This window comes from Mesoplodon mirus (genome assembly GCF_964341445.2).
Source record: "Mesoplodon mirus genome assembly, chromosome: 12".
In the NCBI taxonomy this organism is placed as follows: Eukaryota; Metazoa; Chordata; class Mammalia; order Artiodactyla; family Ziphiidae; genus Mesoplodon; species Mesoplodon mirus.
Genome location: NC_138988.1, coordinates 40,907,289 through 40,932,334, shown reverse-complemented (window position 1 = coordinate 40,932,334; position 25,046 = coordinate 40,907,289). Strand labels below are relative to the sequence as shown.

Here is a 25,046-nt window from a genome sequence, read left to right as displayed (position 1 = left end):
TACCTTATCCACAGTGGAAAATGTCTTCATTTTAAAAAATTCTGAATGCTTAAAGGGATGATGGCTAAGTTGATTCTCAACTAGAGGAGAAATTTCCAAAAGGAGGTAGGTGGTTAGGAGACTATAAATTTTTTTAAAGGCATATTCAACATATATTTACATTGGGAAAACAAGTATCGAAGAGAGGTGAAAGAAAGTCGACTGAGAATCTGTGCTCTAGAGGAATTTGTTTTTATTATCCTAGTCTTATTATACCTTGTTTCATGTTAGGGATTTCACCATTTAAAACTTAAAAACTTGTTATGCTATTGCCAAGTTTAATCTACTAGCAACAGATTTTGAAACATGACAAAAGAAAACTATATTCTAATCTAGTTCCAGCTTGTAAAGTACCTAAAGATATTTTTCAAAAATGTTCAGAATGGTGCTCGCTTCCGTAGCATATATACTAAAATTGGAACGATACAGAGAAAATTAGCACGGCCCCTGCGCAAGGATGACATGCAAATTCGTGAAGGGTTCCATATTTTTAAAAAGAAATGAAGTTGAGTTATTTCTAGTGACGTGGATGGACCTAGAGAGACTGTCATACAGAGTGAAGTAAGTCAGAAAGAGAAAAACAAATACCGTATGCTAACACATATATATGGAATCTAAAAAAAAAAAAAAAAGGTTCTGAAGAGCCTATGGGCAGGACAGGAATAAAAACACAGACGTAGAGATTGGACTTGAGGACATGGGGAGGGGGAAGGGTAAACTGGGACGAAGTGAGAGAGTGGCATGGACATATATACACTACCAAATGTACAATAGATATCTAGTGGGAAGCAGCCGCATAGCACAGGGAGGTCAGCTCGGTGCTTTGTGTCCACCTAGAGGGGTGGGATAGTATCGGGAGAGTGGGAGAGAGACGCAAGAGGGAGGAGATATGGGGATATATGTATCTGTATAGCTGATTCACTTTGTTATACAGCAGAAACTAACACACCATTGTAAAGCAATTATACTCCAATAAAGATGTTAAAAAAAATGTTCAGAATGAAGGAAAAAAAAATCCAACGTAACTTTTTTCTTCTCTAAAAGCAGACAATTTTGCTGGAGTTTTGTTTCACTTTCTGCCACAGTTTCACATGTAAAAGAAATTTAAGAAAAACTGGGCTGGTCTATATACTTTTTTAAATGTACTTCTAGAACCAAAGAAGTAATGGGACCAAAAAAAAAAAAAATTTAGACATCCCCTTCCTGTTGAGGGGGGGAGGGGAATTGGGGGACTATACACCATCAAATCTAAATAGGTAAATACACTTTTCAAATTTTTAAGTTACATTTTATCACACAACCATATTTTATACAATTGAGCTCATATGTTCTGAACGTTTGAAAGTTAATTTTTTTTCCCACAAAAGGAGGTTAATACTTGTCCAACAAGTATTAATTTGGCTTACCTTTCTGTTAAATAAACATTTTCTTCAATCAGATCAAAGTAACAAGGCATCTTCCCTTGTTTGGCACATTCCTTCCACCGCTGTGGGTCCCTGAAGTCTTCCATGACACACGAAGGCCCAACCAATGCTGAGCCTAGAGGCACTGCTGTCTCTCCCTGCTCTACCTCCACTCTAACTTTCTTTCTGTCCTGAAGCTCACCATCACTTTCAGAATCACTCTCCAATTCCTGTCTCCTTTTTTTAAGAGGCCCTCTATCTTTCATATCATTTTTTTCTAAGTTTTTCGAAAGATCTTTCTTCTCATTCACAGCTAAAGAGTCCTTAATGGAATTGCTGCTTATTTCAGGTGCTTGCACTGACCCCTTGTCCTTCTGAAGGGCCAGAAAAAATTTATTGGACTGGCTTGAAAAGTGAGATCCTCCACGTTGATCCCAATTCTCCTCCTCTTCACGGTCATCTGTTAAGGAATCTGGTACCTGACCTTGAATTCGATCATACACAACCCCAGTTCCAGGTGGTCTACCTGCTGATCTTGGATCCCAGTAGCCATTGCCTTGCCAGTAATTACGTGTCCCACTATACTGTTCTGCACTTTGCTGATACTTGTGTCCACCACAGGCTCCATAGCTGCTGTCAGGTTGCTGATATGTGGTAGTAGGCTTTTCTTGTTGAGAGAAGTCCCACCCTAGATTTCTGAGCTCTTCTGATGAACGGAAACCATCCACTCGGGAGATCTCACAAGAAGAAAAATTTGACTCTGTTTTTCCCAGTCTACTATCTGGCCTGTTAGGGAAAGTGGTCTGTTGCCGAGACTTACTTGAGACATCTTCAAAATCATCAGAAGAATAAATTGGCAGCTCTTCTTGCTGCCTAGAAGTTATTTTGGCTTTCACTGCTTCCTCAGAATTTGGATGACCTAGAGGGTCAGATTTTATGTCTGTATGACTTGTACTATCAACCCCATCACTCTGAGGATGAGCAATTTCAGACAGGTGATTATCTATCTGTTTTCGACTGGGCTGTATAAAAGAAATTTCTGAATTCTTCTCTGTTGCTTTATGAAAGAAGAACTTCTCAGTTTGAGGACAGGCTTTACTTGCTATACTCTCAAATTTTTCCTCATATGAATGCCTCCTTGGCTCCAATCGCTCATCTTCCCAGTGGTCAGAATAGTGTCTGTAACTTTGACTGCTCCGAGAAGAACAAGGACTTGTTTCTTCCATGGGCAAAGTAGAATTCTTTGGCACAACCACAACAGACTGAAGACGGTTTCTTGGAATACTGCTATCATCAGAATCTGTATCTTCTGAATCACTTTCATCACTTGAACTTTCAGAAGAACCAGAATAATCTTCATGGACAGTAGATACAATCTCTGAGGCATGACCACTACTGTCACATTTTAAGGTATATGTTACACCATCACTGTCCTCCATGATTAAATTCAAATCACAAGAAGAAAATACAACTTCTGAATCATCAGAAGTATGTGCATGTCCTCTTCCACCTTCTTCATCTAAAGAGATTTCTGGTCTTCCTCTTCTATCAGGCAGTATGGAATTCCCTTCTTCTTGAGCCTCTTGCACACATTTCCCAGATAGTCCATTATTATGCCTATTTTCCCAGGAAGCAAATCCTCTTCCTGAATCAGGAAGGCCACTACCTACTTCTACTATTTCTTTCTCTGCATGCTTTAAAAACTCTGAGCTTTTACTCTTCAGCACAGCATCCAAAACTGGAGATGTATTCTCTCCACATTGCAAGAGAGTTAAACTGTCTACTTTTATTCCTGGTGGAAGACTCTGAAGAGATGAAGCAATACATGAACTCCCTGTAGGTTGATATAAATCATCAAAATGATTAACAGAAGCTGAACTAGTACTACCAACACTCTGCTTATATTCTCCACATGCAAATTTTGAGTGCTGATCTGTCAGACTTCCATTATCACATATAACTGTTTTTGATTTCAAATGCACATTCATAAAGCTATTTGAAGAAATCTTCGTTACTAAAGGCTCAGTATTTTCAGCTCCGGAATGACACAAAGAAGGGCAGTTGTTGTTTGAAGTACAGTATATATCTGAATCTTTGGTTTTACAGCAAGAAACTCTCACATCAACTGGCTCTTTAACTATTGTTTTGGAATAATCTATAGTCATAACTGGCAAAGATATGAGTTGATCCTGGTGTGGCGACACTGGAGGTTCTGTTTCTCTAAATGGGCTTTCTGACCTACTATGCTGCATGCGAGTATCATCCAAGTCTTTTTCTTTACATCTATTAATATTTTGAAATCCATTTGATGAAAGCATGCACGTTTTGACCAAAGGGGATACCTCTGATCCAGTCACACTATCATCAGAAGACATCAAAACAGTGTCACGTTTAGAAGTGCAAAATGTTGCCAAATCAGATTCTGCCCCAGGTGATCCGTTTATATTAAATTCTGTGGGACAATAACTTCTTAATTGATCATTCTTCACTTTACATAAAGAGTCTAATTCCTTAATACTATCATGGCTATCATGTCCTATAAATTCAGACTTAAAAACAGGTGATTCATCTAGCTTTTTAAAAGTAGGTGAATCATTTAATCGATTTAATGGAGATGGAGACCCAATCTTCTCTCTTTCAGGAACTTTATTAATCGTTCTTAATTCACTACCTTTTGAACAAGGAGTCTGTAAGCTAAAAGAATGAGACTGTTTGATTTCCTCATTCAATTCTGTACAACAGAAAGAATTTTTAAATTTATCAGACTTGGGTGCAGGTTTTGAAGGGGCAGATTTATAACGGGAAGCACTGTTACCATGCTTGGAATATGATGACCCCCGTCGGAATCCCAGTTCATTAGTGGGAGAACAACATCTTTTCATTGCTTCATTTTCTGAAGTCCTTTTGGATTCTCTTTCTAATTTTGAAGAATACTTTCCTCTCTTCTCCATCTCTAAGTAAGAGGACTCAATTTTACAATCTCGATCAGATTTAGAATAGGAGGATGATGTCCTTAGGTCTTTGTAAGAGGAAGAATGAGATGAGGTGCGCCTTGAGTATGTCTTCTTATACTCATCTTCTGAATCAGAACTTTCTCTTGCCCTGTTATCTGTATATGGCCGAGAATAGCGTGCCCTCTCTCTATAAGGGGAACTCCTATGGTAGCGACGATCAGAGTCATAATAATGGGATCGTTCTGACCGAGAATAGGATGAACTAGTTCTAGAACCTCTGTCAGATCTAGAACGAGACCTGCTCCGCCTTCGCTCTCTCTCTGATCTACAGCGAGAAGATATATAACGAGTATCTCTTTCAAGTTTTGAGTAGCTAAAATATTTATCATCTCTCTCTGTTTTAGATCGTGAAGATTTCCCTAAATCCTCACTTTTTAAAGTTGCTAAGCTCTTTTTTGAATCTCTTTCTTTTTCAACGTTGGCTGAAAATTTTAAATCATGTGATCTTTGACTTGAGGAAGTCCGTACAGAATCTTCATCAGATTCTGAACCAAGAAAGGTGCCTTCAGATTGTGAGGATTTCTTCTTAGAACCTGTTTTCTTAGAGCCCAAACTACTCTTAGAACTATCTGGAATTTCTTCTTCCTTCCCAATATGGGAATCTTCTTTTTGTGAAGGAATATCTGCTTGCTCATTCAAATTGTGAGTTATGTGTTCTTCTGAACTATTAGATACAGGGTCCTGCTTAGTGTCCACTTCTGATGATTCTGGTACAATTGTAACTGGTGGTTCCTTCAACGCTCTAGCAGCTACATCTACTGGTGCTGTCATCAGAACTGTCACTGGTGTGTGTGGCAAGGCCACTGGCTCTGTTACTGGTGCTGGTAATGAGGGTGTTGTGGCTTGGGGAGGTGGAGGTGGTGGAGGCGGAGATGAGGGTGGCGAGTCTACAGTTGTTGATTCTGCTATGACTGCTGGTAATGGTACTATGGGAGGAGATGGAGATGCCACTGCTGTGGTAGAAGTCAGCAGTGGCCTGGATGTTACATGAAGCAGATGTTTCTTAAAATGGATTTTGCCCAATTCTACCCTTGATTTTGGTGGGGAAGATTCTTCTGTAGTAGATAATGTATCTCCAATGTCCATTTTAATTTTAGGGGTCGAGTCTACTTGAAGAGGTACAACTGGGGAATTTGGAGTATCATTTTGCTTTTCACTGCCAAGTGCCGTCAGAAACCTGTTCTGCAAAGTTTTCTTTGTAAGGCTGAAGCTGAATGACACCTTCTGTCGTCCCTGTTCCTCCAAATTAACTTTTGTCTTGGTGCCTTTGGGCAAAAACCGACTAGAAGCAACACCTTTAAACATTGGTCCTTTGATGAAACCTGCTTTCTGCACATTTTCAATCTTTGCCTATAAATGAACAAAAAAAGCAGTTACTACTACAATAAAGTTACTTTCAAATGGCTAGCATCACAGTTTAAAAATGTCAGGGTAGTGCTCGCTTCGGCAGCACATATACTAAAAATGTCAGGGTAATGAAAAGTCCTTTTTAATGACAAACAGCATGAATTTCATTAAGCTATATATGCATTTTTTAAAACTCTTTATTACGGAAATTTTCAACCATACCCAAAAGTACAGAGAATGGTTTAATAAACCTCTAAGTACACATCCTCAGTTTCAACAATTATCCATATTTTTCCATTCTTATCTTAAAGAATTTTATCCAGTTTTATAACTATTTTCCAGGCAGAATTTTTAATGAGAATTTAAAAAATAATCTGATGTGTATTTCAAGATACACTACAAGAGCAACAGCTAACACCTCAGTAATGAAAATACTTTTTTCTTGTGTCCTATCTGAGAAGAAATATCAGAAGTCATTATAACCAGTGGTCTTCTGGTATCACATAGAATCACTTGGGTACTTGGTAGAAATACAGATCTGTGACAAAACTCCAGGAAATAACAATTCAATAGCTCTAAGGTGAATAAGAAAGTTTATTTTGTTTTGTTTTTTGAAAACAACCATCTCAGGCAATTCTGAGGGATTTCCTAGATTTGGGAAACCACTGGTATAGAGCAGTCTCCCATCTCACTCATTTCACAGATGAGGTAACCAAATGGGGACCAGGCCTTTCTGCCTTCCTGGAAATTACTCTGTCCTGGCATACTACTACTGCATCTGCCTGGGCCCCACACACCCAGGCCATGCTGATTTATAGTCTGATCCTACCGTGAATGACAACTACAAAGTGTACATCTAAGAAGACTTCACCCTTCATTATTTGCCAAACCACCAAAGGAACTGATGGGTGTTAGAAGTTAAAGGCATAACCTCGGTTGTAGACAGAACAGCAGAAAAGTCTATAGCAACAAACTCAAGCCTAAATTAAAGATAGTACACTTGCCATCTACCACATTTTTCTAACTGACATTCTTTAATCAACCCTGGCTATTTAAGAGAACAGTTTTCCACTTTAACATGGTAAAATCTGAGATCAGTTTTCAAAATTATACAGTTACCATTCAAGTGGGAAAGTAAATGTTTTCACATGCATTATCACAGAGCAGTGGTCTTCAAATACTTTTTAAGAGAGAAAATTCACTTTTCAAATTGAATTTTACATGGAAGCTCAACGTGTAAAAAACAGGTAAAAAGCTGTCTCCCAAGTTGCCAGCTTCCTTTACCTTGACTAAAGCTCTTGAAACTCCGAAGTCTAAAAACCACTTTCTTGAGATATACAACATCCCTCACTGGAATGAATTACTATAGATCCAAAAACAAAACTAAGCAAAAACTATTACTTCGTTTCACATTCAAAATGATAGCTAAATTTTGAATGTTTTCAAGCTCATAATTGCTGAATATCTAATTAAATTATACTTACCTCATTTTCTTCTTCTCTATTGTCATCCAGCCAAGAAAGCATGCAAAAGAATAAAAAGAAATCATAAATACTTAAAACCGATTGAAATGTAAGTTGTTTTTTATTAAAACTTAGGATACCTACAACCTCCAGGTATATTCTATATAGGCTGTCCGTTCCTTCATAGCCTTAGTTACATTTAGCATAGCAAATGTTTAATGAAGATAGTGTCATGCACTGTGCTAGGTGACGGAGAGAAAAGGTGAATAAAGCAGAGTCCCTGCCCTCAAGAAGCTCTTACAGTTTCCTGTAAATACAAAATATAATTTTGTTATAAAAGTAATTCCAACATAATGGAGTAAATACAAGGATAGAAATATGCACAAATGTAACAGCAATGAGGAAGATAAACAACTCAGTTTAGTCGAAGGATAGGAATGCAAAGAATCCTTCCTAAAAGAAAAATTAGTTTTTGAAGAATGTATTTGAAGGGAGATCTTTAACGAAGGAAGATCCCAGGCAAAGATATAGAGATTAAAACATAGAACAATATGAGCAAGGAAACTATAAAATAATGTTATCTGAGTATAAAGCATAAGGCAGAAAGAAGCCAATAATTAGCCAAAGTAGGGAGCAGTGGCCAGGTCCAGAGGCCAGGTCTCTTACGATGAGAAACATTTTATCTTATGAATTAGTGGTTCTCAACCTGTCTGGTATCCATTCAGCAGTCCCTTTGCTTAATGCAAGGTTTACACTCTACATGAGAGAATGTGGCTTTCTGAGCTCACAGTTATATTCTAACAAAGATAACCACACTATGTCCTGACTGAGGAATCAAAAGCTAAAAGTCTGGTGTATACCAGTGCACTGAAGCACACTGGGGGAAGAGAAGATACAAAAGGGTTTTAGGCTATAACAGCCAGATTTGGTTTTTTTTGTTTTTTGGGTTTTTTTTTTTTTTGCGGTATGCGGGCTTCTCACTGTTGCAGCCTCTCCCGCTGCGGAGCGCTCCGGACGCGCAAGCTCAGCGGCCATGGCTCACGGGCCCAGCCGCTCTGCGGCATGTGGGATCTTCCCGGACCGGGGCACGAACCCGCGTCCCCTGCATCGGCAGGCGGACTCTCAACCACTGCGCCACCAGGGAAGCCCCCAGATTTGTATTTTAAGCCGGTGTCTCTGTAGGCTATGTGCCAAGACTGGAGTACAATAATCTGTCTTAAATGCCCCTTAAAAGAAATGTACTAAAAATCCTTTCCCTAAATGTAGGCTTTACTCCACTGTAATTCAGTCCATTCACCAGAGTCCATGGTAGCCATACAAAACAAAGTAATGAAGGGGAAACAAAGTTGGCAATACATGGATGAGATCTAAAGCAGTGCCAGGGTTAAACACTTTTTTCTACTCTAAAACCATAAAGACTACAGAGATGTGACCTTAGAACTGCTGTATTTCATCAATTCTATGATATACATTTTTCCCATATATAACACCTCTACACAATGCATCATACTATCAATAACATCACAATCTAATTGGCAAGAGATTTTTCCTTTCTTAGTGATTAAAAAAAATAATTGTGTCTCACAATATGGCATACTAGATTCGATTTAAATTAGTACTATGTGAAATTTTTTTTAAAGAACAGAAAAGGAACTTGGAGATGTCCAAGCATTTGGAATGTCATTCATATTTGTACTCCTCTTTTCAGCGGATGTTTTAGAAAAAGCATTCATGGTTGTCTTCACGGTATCCATACACACAAAGTGCTGGAAATACTGAGGTTACCAGAATCCTTTCCTAAGTCTCAGCACTTATACTTTGGATAAACAAGTGAAAAGAATTCTGACAAGCTGTAATCAAAGTGATCACATGATCAAAGGGCTAAAGAAACATTATAAATGTGGGACCTGAGTGGGCATGTGAGGGGAGGAAATAAAGTTTCAATTCAGAAATCAGAAAACTGCTTGACAAAGATAGCAAGGCATTTCCCATAACTTGATAATATTTTTTAAATTTATAATAAAAAGGGGACTTCCCTGGTGGTCCAGTGGTTAAGACTCCGCACTCCCAATGCAGGGGGCCCGGGTTTGATCCCTGGTCAGGGAACTAGATCCTGCATGACGCAACGAAGACCCTGAATGCCACAACAAAGACCCTGCATGCCGCAACAAAGACCCAGTGCAGCCAAATAAATAAATAAATATTTTAAAAAATAAATTTATAATAAAAACAATATAAGCACATACAGAAAATTTGGGGGAAAATATCAAATTTTTCTCATCTTAAAATCATTTCATGTTAACAGAAATCAAATTACACACAAACAAAAAGAAAAGTCCACAATCCAACCCATCCAGAGACAACTGCTGCAAACACCTTGGTATACAGAGCCTTCTAACACTTCTTTTGTGTGTGGAGAGGGCATTAAAACAGAGGTTTTTGTTTTTCTTTTTGAGTATAGTAATCATACCATACAAGTCATTCTGTACCTTGCTTCCCCCCCATCATCATAAATACACCAGGTGAGCAAACGAGGTGTTTAGATCAAAGGAAAAAAATTGAATCACTGCAACAGATGGAGGAGGGAATGATCTTGAGAAGGGGATACAGATGAGTAAAGACATAGTTAAGTTTCAAAATAAAGCAAGAATATTCCTTTTGGCCTGTATTTCTCTCTGACATCATTAGTTGAAAGTTAGGGGCAGGGACAAGGTAAGAGACTTGAAAAAATTCAAGTGTGGGGAACAAAAATAGAAGCAAACTATAATCTTCAATGTTGCTGCCCCAAGTTGGACATTACTAATTTATAATCAGTCATTGGCACACTTATGTTACTTCCCCTTGCAGCATTAGGCTATCTAGAATCAATGAGGAGAAACAACTGATGAGTTACTCTATCAAGTTGGGTGGGACAAGAGAGGTAAAAGGCGGCAAGGGGCTGAGAGAATTGAAGGCATTCCCAAGAATGATCCACAGATAATAGAATAGGGAGTAAAATCTGAAGGAAGCTGATAAACTGAAGGAACAGGGTAGGGACAAGATAGCAGCAGCTTCAAAGAGTAGATTTGGTGGAAACCAGAAAAAGAAGTAGAAGGGTACTGTGAAGGAATTGGATATTATGGTCAGACTAATATTTCAGAGTTGGAGTACCCATCAGGAGATAATACCTAGGTGTGGCCAGGTGAATAGACTGCCACAGCAATAAGAGGACAAGCCCTTTTTAAAGATATTAATGAAATTGTGAGGCCATAATTAATAGCAAGAACCAGCCACAAATGTTTCTAATAAAAGAACACCTGCGGGGACTTCCCTGGTGGTGCAGTGGTTAAAGAATCTGCCTGCCAATGCAGGGGACACGGGTTCAACCCCAGGTTGAGGAAGATCCCACATGCAATGGAGCAACTATGCCCATGTGCCACAACTACTAAGCCTGCACTCTAGAGCCCACGAGCCACAACTACTGAAGCCCGCGTGCCTAGAGACTGTGCTCCGCAACAAAGGAAGCCACCACAATGAGAAGCCCACACACCGTAACGAAGAGTAGCACCTGCTCGCCGCAACTAGAGAAAGCCCGCGTGCAGCAACAAAGACCCAACGCAGCCAAAAATAAAAAATAAATAAATAAAAAAAATTTTTTTGAAGAACACTTGCTTTGGTAAATAATATAATGTCAAGAACAAAGAATAGGGTTTTTGAAGGAAAGTTGCTGGAACAAGGGTATGGAAGCCACAGGTAAGAGTACTGAGGCAACTGTGCCCTGCCATAAAAAATGAGGCATGCAAAAACAGGCATTTAAGTCTCCAGCGTGGGATTGTGCTAGAGTGCCTTATTTCTTCTTTTGAAAAGCTACTACAGAAGAAAAACCAGAGGATGCCGCAGCCAGTTTTCTGTCAAAAACGTACAGTATGCAGATCTGCAGTTTACTGAAGAACTATAAAGAATTCTGACTAATCCATGTCAACGCAGAGACAAATCTCTATTAGGTCACAGGACACATGTGGGAAAAGACTTAATTAAGAGTTTTAGTCATAGCAATCTCAAAGAACCAAAGAAAGACATGATTATTCAAATCAACAACCAACCAACTTCTCAGGCTAGAACATAAGAAGTAAAGTTTCCAAAGGGAGGCCTGGTATAATGAGAGATATTTGGCCATATCAACAATATTCATAAACGTAAACAAGTTGGATAGTAAGAGAATCTATTCTAGATACCATGTTACACAGGAAATGTTTATAGTTAAAACGGAAGTATTTTTATCTACTGTGGAAAAAAGACAATTTATAGCAGTGGTTGCCAACCTTTTGGGTACCAGGGACCAGTTTCATGGAAGACAATTTTTCCACAGACTGGGGTGCGGGTGGGGGGGCGGTTCATGCAGTAATGCGAGCGATGGGGAGCGGCAGATGAAGCCTTACTCGCTGGCCCACCGCTCACCTCCTGCTGTGCAGCCCGGTTCCTAACAGGCTGTGGACCGCTACTGGTCCTTGGCCTAAGCGCTGGGGACCCCTGACTTACAGAATCTTAGTGATTTATTTCAAAATATCAGAAAACTTCCAAGATAAAATAGTCTTATTTTGTTCAATTCCAAAACTTGGACCTATGACCAACAGAAGTATAGAATGACAGATTTTACCTCATTTTAATTTAGAACATTTTAAATTAGTTTTCTTTCTCTATTTGAAAAAGTAACACATGTACACAGGGGAAAACTTTATAATACAAAAAGATATACAACTAAAATTAGATCTCTCTACGTACTGGCAACTATTGTTAAGTTTCGTACATCCTTCTAAAAACTGTGTGCATATATGAGCAAATACATTACTTTTGACTCTGGGAGGGCTCACGCCACAGAATACTTTCCAGAACTTCTGCTGCCAGTGTCCTTGTCCTCATGGTGAGCCACAGCCACCCACTGCCTCTGAAGGAGAGCTTCCAACACTAGCAGATACATCAGCAATACATCTACACGTGGAACAGCTCCTACAGAACACCTACTGAACGCTGGCAGAAGACCTCAGACCTCCCAAAAGGCAAAAAACTCCCCACGTACCTGGGTAGGCAAAAGAAAAAAGAATAAACAGAGACAAAAGAACAGGGACGGGACCTGCGCCAGTGGGAGGGAGCTGTGAAGGAGGAAAGGTTTCCACACACTAGGAAGCCCCTTCACAGGCGGAGACTGCGGGTGACGGAGGGGGGAACCTTCGGAGCCGCGGAGGAGAGCACAGCAACAGGGCTGTGGAGGGCAAAGCGGAGAGATTCCCGTACACAGGATTGGTGCCAACCGGCACTCACTAGCCCAAGAGGCTTATCTGCTCACCCGCCGGGGCAGGCGGGGCTGGGAGCTGAGGTTCAGCTTCGGTAGGAGTGCAGGGAGAGGACTGGTGGCGTGAACACAGCCTGAAGGGGTTACTGCACCGGGAGGGAGTCCGGGGTGGAAAAGTCTGGACCTGCCGAAGAGGCAAGAGACTTTTTCTTCCCTCTTTGTTTCCTGGTGCACGAGGAGAGGGGATTAAGAGCGCTTCTTAAAGGAGCTCCAGAGATGGGCGCGAGCCGCGGCCAACAGCGCGGACCCCAGAGACGGGCGTGAGACGCTAAGGCTGCTGCCGCCGCCACCAACAGGCCTGTGTGCGAGCACAGGTCACTATCCACACCTCCCTTCCGGGGAGCCTGTGCAGCCTGCCACTGCCAGGGTCCCGGGATCCAGGGACAACTTCCCTGGGAGAACGCACGGCGCGCCTCATGCTGGTGCAACGTCACGCCGACCTCTGCCGCCGCAGGCTCGCCCCGCATCGTGCCCCTCCCTCCCCCCCCCAGCCGGAGTGAGCCAGAGCCCCCGAATCAGCGGCTCCTTTAACCCCGTCCTGTCTGAGCGAAGAACAGGCGCCCTCCAGCGACCTACATGCAGAGGCGGGGCCAAATCCAAAACTGAACTCCAGGAGCTGTGCGAACAAACAAGAGAAAGGGAAATCTGTCCCAGCAGTCTCAGGAGCAGCGGATTAAATCTCCACAATCAACTTGATGTACCCTGCATCTGTGGAATACCTGAATAGACAACGAATCATCCCAAATTGAGGAGCAAGATTTATTATATTTTTCCCTTTTCCTCTTTTTGTGAGTGTGTATGTGTATGCTTCTGTGTGAGATCTTGTTTTGTATAGCTTTGCTTTCACCATTTGTCCTAGGGTTCTATCCGTTTTTTTTGTTTTTCTGTGTTTTTTTACTTAAAAAATTTTTTTTCTTTATTACTCTTTATTTTAATAATTTTATTTTATTTTATCTTACTTTATTTTCTTTTATCCTCTTTCTCTTTCTTTCTTTCTTTTTCTTTCTTTCTACTTTTTCTCCCTTTTATTCTGAGCCGTGTGGATGAAAGGCTCTTGGTGCTGCAACCAGGAGTCACTGCTGTGCCTCTGAGGTGGGAAAGCCAACTTCAGGACACTGGTCCACAAGAGACCTCCCAGCTCCACGTAATATCAAAAGGCGAAAATCTCCCAGAGATCTCCATCTCAACACCAACACCCAGCTTCACTCAACGACCAGCAAGCTACAGTGCTGGACACCCTATGCCAAACAACTAGCAAGACAGGAACACAACACCACCCATTAGCAGAGAGGCTGCCTAAAGTAATAAGTCCACAGACACCCCAAAACACACCACCAGACGTGGACCTGCCCACCAGAAAGACAAGATCCAGCCTCATCCACCAGAACACAGCACTAGTCCCCTCCCCCAGGAAGCCTACACAACCCACTGAACCAACTTTAGCCACTGGGGACAGACACCAAAAACAACGGGAACTACGAACCTGCAGCCTGCAAAAAGGAGACCCCAACACAGTAAGATAAGCAAAATGAGAAGACAGAAACACACAGCAGATGAAGGAGAAAGATAAAAACCCACCAGACCTAACAAATGAAGAGGAAATAGGCAGTCTACCTGAAAAACAATTCAGAATAATGATAGTAAAAATGATCCAAAATCTTGGAAATAGAACAGAGAAAATGCAAGAAACATTTAACAAGGACCTAGAAGAACCAAAGATGAAACAAGCAACGATGAACACAATAAATGAAATTAAAAATATTCTAGAAGGGATCAATAGCAGAATAACTGAGGCAGAAGAATGGATGAGTGACCTGGAAGATAAAATAATGGAAATAACTACTGCAGAGAAGAATAACGATAAAAGAATGAAAAGAACTGAGGACAGTCTCAGAGACATCTGGGACAACATTAAATGCACCAATATTCGAATTACAGGGGTTCCAGAAGAAGAGAAAAAGGGACTGAGAAAATATTTGAAGAGATTATAGTTGAAAACTTCCCTAATATGGGAAAGGAAATAGTTAATCAAGTCCAGGAAGCACAGAGAGTCCCATACAGGATAAATCCAAGGAAAAACACACCAAGACACATATTAATCAAACTGTCAAAAATTAAATACAAAGAAAACATATTAAAAGCAGCAAGGGAAAAACAACAAATAACACACAAGGGAATCCCCATAAGGTTAACAGCTGATCTTTCAGCAGAAACTCTGCAAGCCAGAAGGGACTGGCAGGACATATTTAAAGTGATGAAGGAGAAAAACCTACAACCAAGATTACTCTACTCAGCAAGGATCTCATTCAGATTTGATGCAGAAATTAAAACCTTTACAGACAAGCAAAAGATGAGAGAGTTCAGCACCACCAAACCAGCTTTACAACAAATGCTAAAGGATCTTCTCTAGGCAAGAAACACAAGAGAAGGAAAAGACCTACAATAATGAACCCAAAACAATTAAGAAAATGGGAATAGGAACATACATATCGATAATTACCTTAAATGTACCTGGATTAAATGCTCCCACCAAAAGACACAGACTGGCTGAAAGGATACAAAAACAAGACCCATCTATATGCTGTCTACAAGAGACCCACTTCAGACCTAGAGACACATACAGACTGAAAGTGAGTGGATGGAAAAAGATATTCCATGCAAATGGAAACCAAAGGAAAGCTGGAGTAGCAATTCTCATATCAGACAAAATAGACTTTAAAACAAAGACTATTACAAGAGACAAAGGACACTACATAATGATCAAGGGATCGATCCAAGAAGAAGATATAACAATTGTAAATATTTATGCACCCAACATAGGAGCACCTCAATACATAAGGCAAATACTAACAGCCATAAAAGGGGAAATCGACAGTAACACATTCATAGTAGGGGATGTTAACACCCCACTTTCACCAATGGACCGATCATCCAAAATGAACATAAATAAGGAAACACAAGCTTTAAATGATACATTAAACAAGATGGACTTGATTTTTATAGGACATTCCATCCAAAAACAACAGAATACACATTCTTCTCAAGTGCTCATGGAACATTCTCCAGGATAGATCATATCTTGGGTCACAATTCAAGCCTTGGTAAATTTAAGAAAACTGAAATTGTATCAAGTATCTTTTCCGACCACAATGCTATGAGATTAGATATCAATTACAGGAAAAGATCTGTAAAAAATACAAACACATGGAGGCTAAGCAATACACTACTTAATAACGAAGTGATCACTGAAGAAATCAAAGAGGAAATTAAAAAATACCTAGAAACAAATGACAATGGAGACACAATGACCCAAAACCTATGGGATGCAGCAAAAGCAGTTCTAAGAGGGAAGTTTATAGCAATACAATCCTACCTTAAGAAACAGGAAACATCTCGAATAAACAGCCTAACCTTGCACCTAAAGCAATTAATTAGAGAAAGAAGAACAAAAAAACCCCAAAGTTAGCAGAAGGAAAGAAATCATAAAGATCAGATCAGAAATAAATGAAAAAGAAATGAAGGAAATGAAAGCAAAGATCAATAAAACTAAAAGCTGGTTCTTTGAGAAGATAAACAAAATTGATAAACGATTAGCCAGATTCATCAAGAAAAAAAGGGAGAAGACTCAAATCAATAGAATTAGAAATGAAAAAGGAGAAGTAACAACTGACACTGCACAAATACAAAGGATCATGAGAGATTACTGCAAGCAACTCTATGCCAATAAAATGGACAACCTGGAAGAAATGGACAAATTCTTAGAAATGCACAACCTGCCAAGACTGAATCAGGAAGAAATAGAAAATATGAACAGACCAATCACAGGCACTGAAATTGAAAATGTGATTAAAAATCTTCCAACAAACAAAAGCCCAGGACCAGATGGCTTCACAGGAGAATTCTATCAAACATTTAGAGAAAAGCTAACACCTATCCTTCTCAAACTCTTCCAAAATATAGCAGAGGGAGGAACACTCCCAAACTCATTCTACGAGGCCACCATCACCCTGATACCAAAACCAGACAAGGATGTCACAAAGAAAGAAAACTACAGGTCAGTATCACTGATGAACATAGATGCAAAAATCCTCAGCAAAATACTAGCAAACAGAATCCAACAGCACATTAAGAGGATCATACACCATGATCAACTGGGGTTTATTCCAGGAATGCAAGAATTCTTCAATATACGCAAATCAATCAATGTGATACACCATATTAACAAATTGAAGGAGAAAAACCATATGGTCATCTCAATAGATGCAGGAAATGCTTAAGACAAAATTCAACCCCCATTTATGATAAAAACCCTCCAGAAAGTAGGCATAGAGGAAACTTTCCTGAACATAATAAAGGCCATATATGACAAACCCAGAGCCAACATCGTCCTCAATGGTGAAAAACTGAAAGCATTTCCACTAAGATCAGGAACAAGACAAGGTTGCCCACTCTCATCACTCTTATTCAACATAGTTTTGGAAGTTTTAGCCACAGCAATCAGAGAAGAAAAAGAAATAAAAGGAATCCAAATCAGAAAAGAAGAAGTAAAGCTGTCACTGTTTGCAGATGACATGATACTATACATAGAGAATCCTAAAGATGTTACCAGAAAACTATTAAGCTAATCAATGAATTTGGTAAAGTAGCAGGATACAAAATTAATGCACAGAAATCTCTTGCACTCCTATACACTAATGATGAAAAATCTGAAAGTGAAATCAAGAAAACACTTCCATTTACCACTGCAACAAAAAGAATAAAATATCTAGGAATAAACCTACCTAGGGAGACAAAAGACCTGTATGCAGAAAATTATAAGACGCTGATGAAAGAAATTAAAGATGATACAAATAGATGGAGAGATATACCATGTTCTTGGATTGGAAGAATCAACATTGTGAAAATGACTCTACTACCCAAAGCAATCTACAGATTCAATGCAATCCCTATCAAACTACCACTGGCATTTTTCACAGAACTAGAACAAAAAATTTCACAAGTTGTATGGAAACACAAAAGACCCCGAATAGCCAAAGCAATCTTGAGAAAGAAAAACGGAGCTGGAGGAATCAGGCTCCCAGACTTCAGACTATACTACAAAGCTACAGTAATGAAGACAGTATGGTACTGGCACAAAAACAGAAATATAGATAAATGGAACAGGATAGAAAGCCCAGAGATAAACCCACACACATATCGTCACCTTATCTTTGATAAAGGAGGCAGGAATGTACAGTGGAGAAAAGACAGCCTCTTCAATAAGTGGTGCTGGGAAAACTGGACAGGTACATGTAAAAGTATGAGATTAGAACACTCCCTAACACCATACATAAAAATAAGCTGAAAATGGATTAAAGACCTAAATGTAAGGCCAGAAACTATCAAACTCTTAGAGGAAAACATAGGCAGAACACTCTATGACATAAATCACAGCAAGATCCTTTTTGACCCAGCTACTAGAGAAATGGAAATAAAAACAAAAATAAGCAAATGGGATCTAATGAAACTTCAAAGCTTTTGCACAGCAAAGGAAACCATAAACAAGACCAAAAGACAACCCTCAGAATGGGAGAAAATATTTGCAAATGAAGCAACTGACAAAGGATCAATCTCCAAAATTTACAAGCAGCTCATGTAGCTCAATAACAAAAAAACAACCCAATCCAAAAATGGGCAGAAGACCTAAATAGATATTTCTGCAAAGAAGATATACAGATTGCCAACAAACACATGAAAGAATGCTCAACATCATTAATCATTAGAGAAATGCAAATCAAAACTACAATGAGATATCATCTCACACCAGTCAGAATGGCCATCATCAAAAAATCTAGAAATAATAAATGCTGGAGAGGGTGTGGAGAAAAGGGAACACTCTTGCACTGCTGGTGGGAATGTGAATTGGTAAAGCCACTATGGAGAACAGTATGGAGGTCCCTTAAAAAACTACAAATAGAACTACTATATGACCCAGTAATCCCACTACTGGGCATATACCCTGAGAAAACCATAATTCAAAGAGTCATGTACCAAAATGTTCATTGCAGCTCTATTTACAATAGCCAGGAGATGGAAACAACCTAAGTGTCCATCATCGAATGAATGGATAAAGAAGATGTGGCACATATATACAATGGAATATTCCTCAGCCATAAAAAGAAATGAAATTGAGTTATTTGTAGTGAGGTGGATGGACCTATAGTCTGTCATACAGAGTGAAGTAAGTCAGAAAGAGGAAGACAAATACCATAGCATGGACATATACACACTACCAAATGTAAAATAGATAGCTAGTGGGAAGCAGCCGCATAGCACAGGGAGATCAACTTGGTGCTTTGTGACCACCTAGAGAGGTGGGATAGGGAGGGTGGGAGGGAGGGAGACGCAAAAGGGAAGATATATGGGAACATATGTATATGTATAACTGATTCACTTTGTTATAAAGCAGAAACTAACACACCATTGGAAAGCAATTATACTCCAATAAAGATGTAAAAAAAAATACATTACTTTTAAAGGAGAAAAGACATACACAAATGGAAACATACCTTTCTCTACCTTTTCTCCACTTAAAGCCCTGGATATAATTACATATCAACATATTTAGATACAGCTTCAGTTGTAGTTCTACTGGCATAATAGCCTTTCATAAGTCATTGATTGGTGTTTTCTTTTTTCTGGGAAGTGCTTTTTCAGGTCCTTTGTCAATCGATTACCTATTGAGTTGTTAGTCTTTCCTACTGCTTTATAAAAACAAAATGTGAGGAAGCTGCAACTGGAATGTGTCACTGTAAAGGGTACTTAAGTTTCCTTGTCCTCAGAAATGTTTTAAGAAGAATCTGGATGAGAACTTACCTAAGATCAGACAGAATTCCTAACTCAGATATAAGGCTACAAAAGTGAGGCCCTAGAAGGTATCAATCAGGGCCTTCAGTTTATTGAATTTCCTGAACCACAAATCAGAAACAGCATTTTATCTTGATTTTAATAAGTAAAGACTTTAAAGAGTCACTCCTACTTAATCTTTAAAGATTTCTTACTAAAATTCAAATATTCCTCAAATATAATACTTAAAGCCAGTGTTTCTCACATCTGGGTGATGTAGGGGTCTTTTTTTTCCCTAGTAAGTTTGAATGTGTATGAATTTTTAATTCAGAGCAGTAGATTTTTACAAAATACTGTCTTTTAAATTCTGTATTGAACATTCACCCTGAGGACTTTGGTCTACTGCATGAAAGCTTTAGTCCCTCTAATAGAATTACGATGCATACGCCAAATAAAAAACATTCAGGGAAAATCTCAGAAGTCCATACTTTTTTTTTTGTTTTCATATACATATAACTATTCTTTTTCAGATTCTTTTCCCATATAGGTATTACGGAGTACTGAGTAGAGTTTCCTGTGCTATACAGGTCCTTGTTGATTATCTATTGTATATATGTGTTAATCCCAACCTCCCTTATCCCTCCCCCCGACCTTTTCCCTTTGGTAACCATATGTTTGTTTTCTAAGTCTAAATTTATTTTACATTTGACCCTTGAACAACATGGAACCCCTGCACAGTTGAAAATCTGCATATAATTCTAGTTTATATGTTTATGAACATAAACTGTATGCTTATGTTTACTTTATAATCCTCCATATCTATGGCTCTGTACCTGCGGATTCAATCAACTGTAGATTGTGTAGTTCCAATTTACTGATAAAAATCTGTGTGTAAGTGGACTTGCGCACTTCAAACCCATGTTGTTTAGGGTCAACTGTACTTGAAAATTACCACTGAAAGGTAATGGTAGTTTTCAAGTGAAATAAATTTTAAAACTTAAAAATAATTGTTAAGGTCTGTAGGTTAGAAAATAGTATTAATGTTACTTTCTTGAAATTGAGTTGTATAGTGATTATATGAGAATGGCCTTGTTTTTAGGAAATACACATTGGAAGACACAGGGATAAAAAGGCATCATGTCTGCAACTTTCAAACATTTCAGAAAAAAAGAAGTAATTGTGTGTGTGTGTGTGTGTGTGTGTGTGTAAAAAGAGAAAGGTAAGTGGGAAAATGTTCACATTTGGGGGATCTAGATGAAGAGTATATAAGAAATCCTTATTGTTTTTGAAACCATTCTATAAGTCTGAAATTATTTCAAAAATTAAAAATTAGTTTTTTGGGACTTCCCTGGTGGCGCAGTGGTTAAGAATCCACCTGCCAATGCAAGGGACATGGGCTCGATCCCCGATCCAGGAAGATCCCACATGCCACGGAGCAACTAAGCCCATGTGCCACAACTACTGAGCCTGCGCTCTAGAGTCCACGAGCCACAACTACTGAGCCCGTGTGCCACAACTACTGAAGCCCACGTGCCTAGAGCCCACGCTCCGCGACAAGAGAAGGCACTGCAGTGAGAGGCCCGCGCACCGCAAGGAAGAGCTGCCCCCGCTCGACTCAACTAGAGAAAGCTCGCGCACAGCAACGAAGACCCAACGCAACCAAAAAAAATAAATAATGGATTTTTAAAAAAGTATTTTTTCAACCTAAGATAAAATATAAAAAACTATTAAATATCCTCACAGACTCCTTCACCCCTTAAGAATGTGTTAAGAAAAAAAAATACTAATGGACTCTTGGAGATCCTAGAGCCTCAGCTGGAGAAACACTACTTGAAGAAACACTACTTGAAATCTTTCTAAATTCATACTCTGGTAGGCACTGATTAGAATAAGCTACATAAAAACTAGACCTTATAATAAATAGAGTATAAAATTGCAGAGATGGTATTGTGAAGAGGTGAAAACTCAAGAGATAAGACGAGAACTGGTTGATAACAAAAGGAAGGATGCCAACAATGACAAAACCGAAAGCTAGTATTTCATAACATTGCTTGTAACACATCCTAGCCCAGAGGTTCACTTCGAGTAGTACTCTGAGCTCTCTAGAAGAAAACTGGTTTGCTGTATATACCCAGGCCCAAGTAAGAGCCACGCAGAAATACTGGCAAGGATCCCTACTCAAGCACCAAGTGATTCCCAACATTAAAAAAGAAATGGAATTTCACAGCTCCAGCCACCCACCTCCTGCCCCTCAATTTGTTTCCCTTTTAAGATTTCTAAATCTTTGACCTGCTCCCCAACAGGTACAAATGAAAATATCTGTCATGGAAAAAAAAAGTCGGAATGAATGCACTGAAGTCATGCATGTTTTGACACTTATGCATTAAGGCACTTACAGTGTCATACATTCAAGACTTAAAATGCCTCAGATCTTCAATGATATGAAAAAGTATATAAGGGATAAAGTCTTCATAAGTAAAACTTTTACCAAAAAAGATCACATCTACCTAGTTCACTGCTTGGCCTATGGTCATACACGTTTGCAAACCTCTTCCAAACAAAATGAGTTCTGTAGACTAAAGTTTTGGTACAGAGTAGGTGTCCTAGCTAACTACCATGAGTTAGCTAGGCATAAGGGAAATGTGGAAACTGCATCAGAACATATCTTTCCATAGCACACAACCACACTGATGGATTGGCCAATGACTTATTTTAGAAAAGCAACAATGTTAATTGTAAGTATCAGTACACATCTCAATCACAAGGCTATTTGTTCAACAATTATTTAAGGATCTACCCCACTGAAGGAGGCAATATTAGTTCTATAAAGGCAAGATGTCAAGTTCACAATCCTTACCCCATCAGGATTTTCACACTCTACTGAAGTAATATGGCACAGAGGTATACCAAATAACCATGATACAAGGTAATAAATAATTATTGCCATAAATGAAACAGCTAATAAGGGGCTTTCTTATTAATTTTTCTTTTTTCGGTTCAAATTAGGCACAGTTTCTGATTCTCCTTCTTTAGTATTTATTACTTTGCTTATAAGGATGGCAGTGCAACAGAGCAAAAAGATCAAACTTTGATACCTACGTTGGAATCCTTTCTCTATATTTACTAACTCTATGATTTGCGCCATTCAATTCCCTTTCTCACCCTCCTAGATGACTACTTCACACATCCCCCTACCCCAAATCTCAGTCACCACCATCTCCCTGACCACTCTCAACTGATACCACCACTTTGCTCAGTGTCCTATTTCTTGCCTTCTCAAGGACTTTCATTTCCTAATTAATTTCCTCTCCTCTACCATCAGTCTGTCTTTGTCTCTCTCCATTCTCATTAGTCAAACAGATTTTTATATGCCTTACCTTAAAAAAAGAGGGGGGGCAGGGGCGGGGGTACATCACTAGTGACCAACATCTTAAGGCCAATGGCAATTTCTTTCCTAGGCTTTCACAGACCACATTCTCCTGTTTTTCCACCTACCCTCACTGGCTACTCCTATTAATCTTATCTATTGACGTCTTCCTATTCAGATGTCCTCACGTTGCGAGTGTCCCAAAACCTGATCCCTACTTGGCCTTCCTTCTCCATCTACTTTTTTCCCTCCTACCTCATCTCATCCAAATTCATGGCTTTAAGTGTCATCTATAGACTGCTGACTTCCACATCTCCAAACCAAACCCTTTGCACTTACTTACCTAAATGCTCACTGGACATTTCTCCTTGGATGTCTCATTTATCCCAAATGTAACATGGTCAAAATGGAACTAATGATGATAACCCCATACCAATTAAGATGATTGTTATAGACACATATTATGAATTTTATATAACAGCCAGGTGGTCTTTCAAAAACATAAATCATATGGCACATACCTGCTCACTCTCTCTGACCTGAGCTCTTTTCAGTCCCTCCTCCTCATTCCCTAGCTTCTAGCCACATTAGCCTTCTTTCCATTCCTCAAACATTCCTGAAGGTTCTCTTATAGAATACAGTTCACCCTAAATCTCTGACAGACTACTTCTCAATCGTAAGATGACATCCCAAATGTTATCCCCTGTGAGATTCCCCCATGATTCTATCTTATAGTGCCTTACTTTATTCCTGGCCTTTATCAATATGAGGTTTTTTCCATTTGTTTGGTTTTAATGTAGTGCCCGTTTCCTCCCACTAGAATACAAGCTGCTTTAGGGCAGGGATTGGGTTTATCTTGTTCACAGGTGCATTTAAGTGCCAAAAACTCCGAACATAGAAAGTACTCAGTAAATATTTGGCTGACATCATACTCACTTTCCTATCTAGCTAGGTTTGCTTTACACTACTCCCCACTAACAATTTCAATAGTTAAGATGGTCTCCCCTAAGTTCAAACATAGATCAGTCTTGACTTCAATAATTTTGCAAACTGCTCTTCATTCAACCACCTTCCCTCTCTCTCAGCGTCCACACACACATTATCAGCTCCCATACTCATCTTAGTCCTCTCAGTCACTTTCATTCACTTGACAATTATCTGAGTGCCTACTATGTGCTCGGCACTGTACTGCCTTTTCCTATGCCTTTCCTTAACATTCCAGACGCTAATAATAAACGCGACTCCTACATCATGTACTTTGCAGAATGACAATCACATACATAGCCTTGACTTGCATTTATTGTTCCTGCCTTCCCAAATAGAGTTTAAGTTACAAAGAGACAAAGGCAAAATTTGTCCTTACTGTATAATCTCCCCTGGGTTTACCAGTCCCATTCTTAGCATAAATTCTCATTACTTTTTTTTTTTTTTTTTTTTTTTTTGAGGTACGCGGGCCTCTCACTGTTGTGGCCTCTCCCGTTGCGGAGCACAGGCTCCGGACGCGCAGGCTCAGCGGCCATGGCTCATGGGCCCAGCCGCTTCACGGAATGTGGGATCTTCCCAGACTGGGGCACAAACCCGTGGTCCCCTGCATCGGCAGGCAGACTCTCAACCACTGCGCCACCAGGGAAGCCCAAATTCCCATTACTTTTTGAATCAAAGAAATTCCTTAACAATAATACCAGGTTTTAGCTTTCTCATTTCAAGCAATTCTCAAAGGAAAAGAGGGAAATACCTCAAAGCTGATCTGTGGAAAAAACAAGCCATACAGGCCATAAATTAATTTATAACATTTGCCATACTCTCATCCAAGAAATAGGACACATGAGGACAAGTGAATTAAAACACTGATGAGAAATATATGTGATTTATGTGGACAAAAAAGTCATGAATACCACTGCTTTTTATCAAAGGCCTGGAAACTTTAGGCAAAGCACTTTGGAATGAATATGCTAACCTGAACTGGTGCCAATGGACTTGATAAACACAAGCACTATTTCTCACTTGCCCTAAAGTCCACATCTTCAACTAGCATAGTGTCTCAAACATAGAGTTTCGACTGACAGAGGTTCATGTACACAGATTACATCTAGAAAAAAATTAATAAAAACTAATGTTATTAAAATTACAGCATTTACACAGCAGGAATATTCTCACAGTATGTCATCTAATCAAAGCTATCTCTGAGGGCTTCCCTGGTGGCGCAGTGGTTGAGAGTCTGCTTGCCGATGCAGGAGACACGGGTTCATGCCCCGGTCC

The 25,046-nt window shown here is 39.4% G+C and overlaps 1 protein-coding gene across 4 annotated transcripts in view; it reads right to left on the bottom strand.

The window, feature by feature from the left end:
- The window catches only part of SETD2 (SET domain containing 2, histone lysine methyltransferase), a 120,869-nt gene that overhangs the window by 75,815 nt on the left and 20,008 nt on the right, over window positions 1–25,046 (bottom strand). For all 4 annotated transcript variants that reach the window (XR_014295471.1, XR_014295472.1, XM_082637942.1 and 1 more), the window contains exons 2-3: window positions 7,288–7,303; window positions 1,446–5,806 (exon numbers count right to left, since the gene is read on the bottom strand). Coding sequence is in view for 2 of the 4 variants with exons in the window: in XM_082637942.1 (XP_082494068.1) it covers window positions 1,446–5,806; window positions 7,288–7,303 (4,377 nt within the window). In the remaining 2 variants the exon portion in view is untranslated. The remainder of the gene's footprint in view (window positions 1–1,445; window positions 5,807–7,287; window positions 7,304–25,046) is intronic.